Below are 11,518 nucleotides of genomic sequence, written 5' to 3'. Positions count from 1 at the left end.
ATTACTTTAGTAATTTGTAGATTTGGGGGAACAGATAAATTCGATAAAACCAGGTAAAGAAATTTCAACCAGAGGAGATCAAAAAGGGATGTTATAGATTTTGAACTCTCTGACTATAGTCCTCAAACAACACAATTTAAAAAGAAGAAAAGCAAATTTCAGAAATGGAATATGATGTACCATACATAACTAAATTAAAGCTGCATGGGCATTAAAGATTATTTCTTATTTAGTAAATTACAAGATAAAGTAATGATGATGTTGTTGTTGTTATTTGGTTTTTAGGAGCATTAGCAACTAAGGCCATATTGCTTCGGGATATGCGGTGGTCATTCCCTGACCTTTCCGCATCCTCCGTATTTGGTGGTGACGGGCTCGAACCCCGGTCTAATCAAGAAGCGTGTGCTATGCACTGCTGCTCTTTCCCACCTGGCTACGGAGGCACCGACGAGTAATGATGACAAACTGTTCATACAATGATTAACACATATGAAAAGCATCGTTCATAATTAAAGTATGAAAATGGAATTGATGTAAATAAAAATAAACATTTGTTCTATAAAAAGAACAAATGTAACAAATAAATTTACACTGATCTGGCCTGAAATATGTTCAGGTAGTGAGAATGTATATTTTAGTAAACTTATTTGAATAATTAAAATAAATATAACCTTTATTTTTGACCTGTATAATCAACCTCTATAAAATACAAATACATATTTCAAAATGCATGCTGAATTATTTCCAAAAACAATGTGAAATACATATTGTAAAACTGCCTGTGTTTTTACTATATGAAATGTAGTTAAACATTCATGTTGCAGATATTTTGAATGATTATATAGACATCTACATCATATCTGTATATTAATAACCCTACCTAGAGACAAATCATCTGGGCTCTGGGGTAACATTATTTATTTTTATGCGATTTTCTCATTTTTCTCTTTGGGCCTTCCTGAGCTCAGGATCCTGGTGAAGCTGTACCACCTGCACCATACAAAAATATGCCACTGACTATGATTAAATTCAAAAGTTGCATTTTTGCAATAGCTTGCTGGAAGCAGAGTTTCATATTTGATTAATTACTAATGACTTTCATTAAAAATTTTCCTAGGAATTTCTTCATCTATTTTGAGAGGGTGTTAAATCACGAACTGTGAATTTCTGCAATTTCCTCAATTTTTTGACAATGAGTTAGATAATTTTTAGATAAATTTGTTATCTAAAATATGTTATCTTCAAGTTAGAGCTATTTTCAGAGCCCATCTGTTGTTTGAGTCAGGAAGTAACTCTGAAATACAATCATTACTGGCAGATACCAGATAAATCATTTGCCAGAAAGAAAAACAACTGTAATTTGTAATCTTTTGACTAGTTAGCATAGTACTTCATAGAGCGAGTTTTAGACTCTTATTAATTTAAAGTAGATAGGAACAATGACTTTAAACAAATATCAAGAAAGCAAATTCCATAATACTACATTATCATTATTTGAAAGACTAGTTTGTATAAAGTAACAAAAAGATCTGTAAAAAACACAACAAATTCAATATTTCAACATGGTTGATATAAATAAAATATCACAAACTTCCCCAATCAATTTAAGATCTAAGGCAGGTTTATACAAAAAACTTGTTTCTTCATTTCAGGAAGCTGTTGATCCATATGTAGTTTCTGGAACTAATAAAAGGGAGGAGAATGACTTTGAAGTTTCAAATGCACTTTCTCTGTCCCTCTCTCTTTCACGATCATGACTGTCCAGAATGGCTGAGCACGATGTATATGAATCTGATGTAATGGACACCGGGGACCCTTCGTTTCGTTGTAATAGATTATGTAAGTTACTCAGTGAAATATCCCATTCTCTAAAAGCATTCAAAAGAAATATAGCACAGATGATGGTCAGGAATCCAGCTAGGTTGCCCATAATATCCTCGGCATTCATATTTCCCCATTCCTTGTAAAGAATTGCTGAAGCAATGATAACAAATGTTGTGAAAAACACATAGTATATGGGTGTAACTATTGAAGTGTTGAACACATCCAATGCTTTGTTCAGGTAATTCATCTGAATTGATATACAGATAATTAATGATACAAGACAAAACCACGTTAACCAATTAGTAAATTCATTTTTTCTACCTCCAAACGTTTCTCGAAGGGCAAGTCCCAATCCTTTACATGCCATTACTGACAGAGAGCCTATGACTGAACAGACTGTGATATATACGAAGACGTTGGTGGTACCATAACGTGGAATATATGAAATCACAAGAATGCCTGTGATTATAATCACTATAATCACATATATTACAAAAGCTGGAAAAAAAAAAAAAAGGAAAAAAGAAAATAATTAGAAATGAGTCTCTTTAGCTAAAAATAACAAAATTTTATCAAATTTTCATAAAATTTGGTTGAAGTTTATAAAAAGCTTATGTACCTTAATCATTTATTCCTCTTCGTTCACTATACAAAACTATATGTATATATTTAAGAAAATTTCCACAAGTGTCTCAAAAGAAAAAATAAAATAAATAAAATAATGTTTTCATTATAAAAAAATATTTTTTATAATTGAACTTATTTTTTCACCTTTGCATTAGTATGTTTTATTGATAAAAAAAGGTCTTTACTTGTTAAAAAAAAAAGCAATTATACCCATAATGCAAAGCAATTTTAAAAGGTACAGAAAATCCAGCATTATGTTCAAAGACATTTGAGGTGTAAAATTGCCACAAAACCGTAATCACAAAAAACAAAATTTGTGATAAATTTGAGATGTGGACTCAGGGAAGGTCCCCAATGACTAGAGATGTGCAAATGTATCCCCAATTCACAAAAGGGGATCAAAGGGTGTGATAAATTTGAGATGTGGACTCAGGGAAGGTCCCCAATGACTAGAGATGTGCAAATGTATCCCCAATTCACAAAAGGGGATCAAAGGGTGACACGAGCAATTACAGCCCTGTTAGCTTAACTTCTGCTCCGGTGGAAAATAATGGAATCACTAGTTAAAGAAGCACTGCAGGATCATCTAGATAAGACTGCAGTAATAATTCAGACACAGCATGGGTTTGTTAAGAGGAAGTCTTGTCTGACCAATTTGATTGGATACTATGATGTGGTTACAAGGGAACTGGATGCAAAAAATAATTTTGATATCACATACTTGGATTTCAGGAAAACTTTTGATACTGCACATGGAAGATTGCTGTACAAACTGGAGTGGTATGGCATTAAGGGAGACTTTCTGCAATGGATAAAAGAGTGGTTCAGTGGGAGAAGACAGAGAGTGGTAATCAATGGACACTGCTCTTCGTGGACTAATGTTGCTAGTGGTAATTCCCCAGGTTTCGGTGTTGGGCACATCGTTGTTTTGTATATTTATCAATGATATTGATGAAGGTATATCAGACTTAATGTCCAAGTTTGCAGATGATACAAAGGTTGGAAGGGTTGTTAATGACAGTATGATACTGCAACAGGATCTACAAAAGTTGGGCAGATGGGCTGAGAAGTGGCAAGTGACATTTAACATTGACAAATGCAAAGTACTACATATGGGTAGAAGCAACCCCCAGAGAAACGTACCAACTGTATGGTACTACACTCAGGGTGGTAGAGAATGAAAAAAACGTGGGGTTAATTGTGCAATCGGATATGAAGTTTTCTGAGCAGTGCAGACAGGCTGCCAGAGCAGGTCATGGGTTCTTGTCAATGATTTACAGGAATTTTGCTTGTAGGGAGAAGGAGGTGATTATTCATTTGTATAAGGCAATGGTCAGACCATGCCTTGATTACTGCATACAGGTCTGGAGGCTTCATTTCAGGAAGGATGTAGAGTTGCTAGAACGAGCAGAGAAGGACAACAAGATTGGTGAGTGGATAGAAGGGGGGTGCTCTTACCAAGAAAGGCTTAAATTCTGTAAATTGTAGCATCTGGAGACTAGGCACCTGCAAGGTGATCTGATTTAGGTGTATAAAGCCTTGAATGGGTTGAGCAGGCTCAATGCTGATATGATTCTATAACTGTCCTTCCTCAATTTGAATTAATGCCCCCCTCAGATTACAAACCTGAGGGGGGCATTAATTCAAATTGAGGAAGGACAGTTATAGAATAGACGTTTGGAAATTTGCTTTTAGCCAGTGGGTAGTTGATTGCTGGAACAAACTTCTATCTGTCGTTGTGGAAGTTGATGGCTTAAATAAATTGAAGAAAGAACTGGACAAACTTTTAGAGCGAATGGTTGTGTGAAATGGGGAATTTATTTTTATTTATTTTTTTGGCTGATGCTGTATAAGCTTGCTTTCTTTCATCATACACTTCTATTAATGCTAATGTATGGTACTGTGCAAGATTTGTATAGGCTAGGATCTGGTAGAGCCTGCTCAGCTCATCAACAAGTGAGAAAAATTCTAATATGGTGTGGCAGTGATTTGAATGAGCACAAAAAAAATTTGAAAGTGAACTACTTGTGAGATTGGAGTAAGCAGAACAAGTATACACTGTCTTCTCAATGGAAATTTTGTGTGCCAAGATTGCTACATGATATGAATGAAGATGATCTGATTGCCATGCTGAGTTTTGTGAATATTTTAGAGCAAAAATGAATGTGAGATTTTCAGACAAGACTGCTCGGTTAGATGAGGCTAAATTTGCATGGAGGATGCAGTAAATTTACCAGTGGTTATAGTCTGGTATTTCATCTGGGGAACTGTTGGATTTTTTTTTTTTTTTTTTGAAGGAACAGTTACTGGTGATATGTACCTCCATATGCTTAAATATATCCATCATGCCCACCATTTATGAGTTGTATAGGGATAGTGTGGTTTACTTCCCACAAGGTGGTGAACCCACATCACTGTGATGCAGTGCCTATCTTGAGAATTATTTCACAGACAAGTAGATAGGCCAAAGAGGAAGTGTCAAGTAAATATCCCTTGTGGTCACCTGATTTAACCTCACTTGATTCCACTTGTGAGGTTAAATGATGGATGTTAATGTATGGTAAAAAAAATAAACCACATTTCAACAGTTAAAGGATGAAATTAAAGACATGTGAAGCTACCCCAGCAGTTACACTGGAGAACATCTGTCATTCAGCTGATTGCTGTTATGAACAGTGCCCAGAAGCAGACTGCAGATAATTTGAACATCTGCACTAGTTCACCATGTGCCACAAACTATTGCTTCTGTGCAAACACAATAATAACAGTCTGAGGTTTTTAATTAATTTTTAAAATGTAAACATATCCTTTTAAGATACTCTGTAGTGGTTGTTAATATTATTTTACACCTTGCATTAGGTTTTGGTCAATGTACCAATTATTGGCACTGAATTATTCAATTAGATTATGTTAAAAGTTAACTGATGGTAATCCTTTAAAATACATGCTAAAAACTGCTTTTAACTAGGTGTGGTGGGTAATGAGTTGTTTTTAAAAAATCATTTTTACAACCAAATGGGAGTATTTAGCTACTTTTATACTGGAACTGTATATAACTGTACAAGTTATTTTGGGGTTGCTATTCCCCAAGTGTAAATAGCCGTATTAAATATCCTCGCACATAGCCGTATTAAAACATAGCTGCAAACTTTTTTACCATGCTTGAAGCCTGTACAAGCTGTCTTGTAGGAGTGTTGCTTGACACTGATCATTAACCACTTTCCTAATCTTCACATCATCTGCAAATAAATAAAAAAAAAAAAACCTACTACTCACGATAGGCTCCCATTACCTCAGCTTGTAAATAATGGGATTCCATTCAGACACATGGCTTTAAAACGTCAGTCAGTCAGCACTGCCTATGGAGCTTCATGTCAGACTGTTCAATGATCCCTAGGCCTCTTTCACTCTACACCACCTTGAGTGCAATACACTTAATTAATTGGTATGTTATTCTGGGATTATTGGTGTCCATATGCAATGCCTTGCATTTAATATTAGTATTAGCCAGATAATAAGAGGAAGCCAAAGGCTTTTGTTGCACCAGCAAAAAAAATAAAATAAAATAAAATAAATATTAAAAGTGTAATAATCAAATAAAAAAAATTAATAATAATAATAAAAAATTTCCTGCATTATACTATGGCATGACCACAAGGTCAGAGGAGCTCACAACATAAGAGAATACAAGATCATTGTTTGTTTGTTTGGGGATTTATTAGGCACATTGGCAAATATGGCCAAATGAACATTATACTGTATTTAGTAATTACACGGGCCTGAACCACAGTCACTCAAAGTGTGCATGTTTTTGCACCCACATGCTTGACCACTTAGCTACAAAGGCCCCAAAATGAATAAAAATATAAGGATAAATAAAAGAAAATATATAGAAAAGTAGATAAGAAAATAGACTAATTATTGCTTCCCTCCTCACTCAGGTAACATCCAGATGATCCAGAAGAATAATTACCTCCTTATTCCTGCTTGCAAAATTACTGTATATCATTGATAAAACTGAATGAGCTGTACTAGCAGCCTGTCCACACTGCTCAAAGAATTTCATGTATGACTTCTCAATTACTCCCAGGTCTTTTTCATTCTTCACTACCTGGAGTGTGGCACCACACAGATGACACATTAATCTGGTTTACCGCTACCCATGTGCAATACCTTGTATTTTTGTCAATGTTAAATTTTAATTGCCACTTCTCAGATTTCTTTTCTAGATTTCTTACCTTGATTCCTACCATTAACCACCCTGCCATATTATTCCTACCATTAACCACCCTGCCATATTATTCCTACCATTAACCACCCTGACATATGCCTCTACTAATATGCATTAGCATATTAGTAGAGGCATATGATGCAAGAAAGCAAGCTTATAGAGCATCACCCAAAAAAAAAAAAACCTTCCCATTTCACCCATCCATTCATTCATTTTAAATGTTTGTCTAGTTCTGCCTTGAACTTATTTAAGCTATCAACTTCCACAACGACAGATGGAAGTTTGTTCCAACAATCAACTACCTGCTGGCTAAAGGCAAATTTCTGCACATCTATTCAACAACTGTCTTTCCTCAATTTCAGTTTATGCCCCCTCAGGTTTGTAATCTGAGCAAGAGGAAGAATTTCATCAGCACTCAGCCAGCTCAGTACATTCAAGGCCTTATACACCTCAATCAGATTGCCTTGCAAGTGCCTGCTCTCCAGATGCTAAAATTTGCAGAACTTAAACCTTTCTTCGTAAGAGCACCCTTTTGTTCCCCTCACCAGTCTCGTTGCCTTTCGCTGTACTCGTTCCAGCAACTCTACATCCTTCCTAAAATGTGGCTTCCAGACCTGTACGCAGTACTCAAGGTGTGGCCTGACCATTGCCTTATACAAGGGGATAATCACCTCCTTATCCCTGCTTGCAAAATTCCTGTGTATCATTGACAAAACCCTATGACCTACTCTGACAGCCTGTGTCCACTGCTCAGAAAACTTCATGTCTGACTGCACAATTACCCCCAGGTCTCTTTCATTCTCCACTACCCTGAGCGCAATACCATACCACCAAGTTGGTACATTTCTCTGGGGTTACTACTAACCCATATGCAGTACTCTGAATTTGTCAATGTTAAACTTCAGTTGCCACTTTTTAGCCCATCTGACCAACTTCTCCAGGTTCTATTGCAGCAGCATACTGTCATTTACTGTTATTAACAACCCTGCCAACTTTCGCATCATCTGCAAACTTTGATATTAAGTTTCATATACCTTCACCAATATCATTCATAAATATACAAAACAACAATGGTCCCAACACCAAACCCTGGGGGACACCACTAATAACATTAGTCCACAAAGAGCAGTGTCCATTGATTATCACTCTGTCTTCTCTCACTCAACCATCCTTTTATCCCTTGTAGCAACTTTCCCTTAATGCCACACTGCCCCAATTTGTACAGTAGTCTTCCATGTGCAACAGTATCAAAAGTTTTCCTGAAAACCAAGTATTTGATATCAAAATTATTTTTTGCATCCAGTTCCTTTGTGACCACATCGTAGTATCCAATCAATTTGGTCAGACAAGACTTCCCAATTGACAAACCCATGCTGTGTCTGAATTATTACTGCTGTCTTGTCTAGATGATCCTGCACTGCTTCTCTAACCAGTGACTCCATTGTTTTCCCTGGAACAGAAGTCAATCTAACAGGTCTGCAATTACTCGTGACACCCTTTGATCCCCTTTGTGAATTGGAGATACATTTGCACATCTCCAGTTGTGGGGACTTCTCCCAGAGTCCAAGGATGTTCTCATAATTATGGCTAAGGGTTTCCTTACTTCCTTTGTTGCCTCCTTTAATATAACTGGATAGATCCCATCCACCTCAGGTGTCTGTCTTATGTTTAACTTCAACAATTTTTCCTCCAACTTTGCTTTCAGTTATTAGAAAATCATTTAACTCCCTGTTAGAGTTTGATAAATATCTGGCCCTCTCTTCCTTGAATAACTCCTTGTGTGAATGCAGATGCAAAATACTCATTTAGTTTGGCAGCTATCTGAGAATGATCATCTACAGTCATTGATATCAAGTGTACCAATCTGATTTATCCCCTACCTTTTGGGGTTTATATAAGTAAAGAAGTCTTTGCTGTTTTTCTTTGCATCCTTTGCCAAAGATTTTTCATAATCTACCTTTGCTTGCCTAATCTCCTTTGTGACTTGGTTACAGACTACCTTATATCTATCATAGGCTTCCAAGTCGCCTGATAATTTATATGCATCCCACACATTTTTCTTCTCTGCCACGAGTCTCATTAGTTCATCTGACATCCACTTGGGCTTAAACTTATAACAGTATTTCTTAGTTGGAATAAAAAGCCTGGTATCGTCCAAGATTACTTCCTTGAATGCTTTCCATTTAGAATTTGCTGTTGGTAACATCATCAGTTGGTCCTACTGTAATGAATTTAAAAAATCTCTGAGACCACTGTAGCTACCTTCAAGAAAGCAAAAACCCTTCCCTTTACCTCTGTTAGTTACAACTTTAAGTAAATCCCACATCGGCACACTGTGATCACTGCCAATAATCAGATCAAGGGTGTTACTCCCTTTGGTGGTTGCCTCTCTAACATGCTGCTGTTGAAAACAATTATCCAATAAATCCACAAAAGCGTTGCTAGGGTGCGAGTAACCAACCCACAAGTTCCAATCAGTATCTGGAAAGTTAAAATCCCCCATTATAAGACATTTTGATTTACTGGCCCATTCTAATTCTCTGCACACTTGCTTATTATACTCATCAGATTCATTAGGCCTATAACACATACCTACTCTCATTTTCCCTTTCCCAGTGCTTATGTTACACCAAACTGACTCAACATTGCATTGTCCACCTATGTCAACTGGATGCACATCCACAGATTTTATGTGTTTCTTAACTAACAGCATAACCCCTCCTCCCTTCCTATCGTTTCTGTACACATTGTACTCCCCAAATTCCAATTCTGCATTCCTTATATCTGTGTAACACCAAGTCTCCAAAACTCAACAATATCTGCCTTTGATGTCTTGACCAGCACTTCAAATTCATGTAATTTATTTACTATAATCCTAGCATTGATGTACATGGAAATATACATCCACCTGTTCTTGCTCTTAGTATTTACTTGTTTTTGTAAACATGTATTTACTTGTTTCATGAGTCCCATGGTTGCTGGGGATTTCATGCTGAAATCCTCAGCAACCTACTTTCCGGGCTGCTGCTCATTCCAATAGAAGCAGTGCAAGAATCATTTCCACCTCTACCTGCAGCTACTTTTAATCTATTCTTCTGTGAATTCCCCCAAGCTAGCAGTTTTCCGACCCACCCAACATTGCCTCGATAGCATCAGCAAATATTCTTGCACCCTTTCTATTTAAGTGTATCCCATCCCTGTAGAAGCAATTGCTCTCCTGTTAACAAGCACAGACAATGCTGAGAAAAATTCTACTTCATGAGCCTGGTACAATCTCTGCAGGGCCGAATTGATTGACAAGGCTCTCACATCATACACTCCCTCCTATCATGTCTGGGAAGGATTGCAGACACTTTCAAATTTAACCCTAACTCGTGACTTTTTTCAAACATTGACCTGCCCTTGTTAAGTAAATCAGCAGATCTCCTACAATTAATGTGATTAGTGCCAACGTGTACAACAATATCACCTTTTGTCCCTGGCAGACATACCCTGGTCCTATTCCACCTAACTTGGACAAGCTTGGTATACTTTCCTCAATATCCTTAACAAATACTGAAAACAGTGAGGGGCTCGGCACTGAACCCTGAGGGACTTCACTAATAACTCTAGTCCAAGAAGAGTGTCCATTTATAACACTCTTCTACTTTGGTTCCTGATGCTTTGGATCCTACTTTATTCCTGTTCCTGATTCGTAATGCTGGTACTGTATCCACAATGCAGGATTCTTTATAACTTTAGTCTTGTACTAGAACTTGGCTGGTCCAATGCTATTAAAAAACAAGATATGGGTAGTTTTTTATGGGTGCAAGATTTAGTCTACCAAGGACATTACAAATGTGTGTGTGTATGTGTGTGTGTGTGAATGAGTATAGGGAAGCAGCTGTCCTGGTGACTGCTGCCAGGTGAAAGTGGCCACACACACACACACACACACACACACACACACACACACACACACACACACTTCATTTTACAGAGTTTTGTAATAGCAGTGTACATACCACTACACAACTGACTTAATGTTCATGAGCTTCTTTACATACATAATTTATGCAGAAAACTAAATATGGACATGTGAATATGTTCATGTCCACATTCAGTTTGCTGCATAAATCCAATGTCACTTAAATAAAAACAAATAAGATATATATAAAACTGATTTGAATAATACATGGATGTAACCTAAATTGAATAACAGGTGATAACAGGTAACACTCTAAAATTTCCCTAATCTAACAGAACCTTACAGTCACTGTGTACACTAAAAAAAAAAAAAAAAATATATATATATATACATACATATATATATATATATATATATATATTTGGCTAACAGTTTATTACATGGGTGTTAAAGTACCCTGACATCCAAGCCTTATATCAAGCTTGCACTATAATTTTTTATTAATTTATTATGTTGGTTGTGTTGGATTTATGATTTTTTGGTACACTAGTGTTTTATTATGCAAAATAATAGCTAGTTTAAAATAAAAAAATAAAAGCAGCATAAAGGCACACTAAAAATTTTGGCATATTTGAAGACTTCATAATTATTTTTAGACCAATAATCATGACTATAATCCTAAATCACTCTGCCAGCCAATTAACATTTCAGAAGGTTTCAACAGTTCCAGGATACCCACTGATCACTTTGTCAAAAGATAAATAAGCAAAATGCTGCTGGAATAACTGCAAATTTTGTAGGTTGGTATTTCTCCATTACAGGCTTCTTATTTTGTGATTTTGACTACAAACTGCCACATTTAAGCTAATGTAACACATTAGGTGGTGGGGGGTCACTTTGACCATATTCAGTGGCAAGTTCTTGAATGT

General features: G+C 36.3%; 1 protein-coding gene across 1 annotated transcript in view; it reads right to left on the bottom strand.

The window, feature by feature from the left end:
* Window positions 1–1,621: 1,621 nt before the first annotated feature.
* The window catches only part of LOC150082061 (magnesium transporter NIPA2-like), a 226,000-nt gene continuing 216,103 nt past the window's right edge, over window positions 1,622–11,518 (bottom strand). The window contains exon 8 of the mRNA XM_090379950.1: window positions 1,622–2,322. Coding sequence (XP_090236076.1) covers window positions 1,649–2,322 — 674 coding nt within the window. The 3' untranslated portion in view covers window positions 1,622–1,648. The remainder of the gene's footprint in view (window positions 2,323–11,518) is intronic.

This window comes from Mastigoproctus giganteus, chromosome 8 (assembly GCF_048544385.1).
Source record: "Mastigoproctus giganteus isolate SK-2022 chromosome 8, ASM4854438v1, whole genome shotgun sequence".
Classification (NCBI taxonomy): domain Eukaryota; kingdom Metazoa; phylum Arthropoda; class Arachnida; order Uropygi; family Thelyphonidae; genus Mastigoproctus; species Mastigoproctus giganteus.
This window is presented reverse-complemented; position numbering and strand designations above follow the sequence as displayed.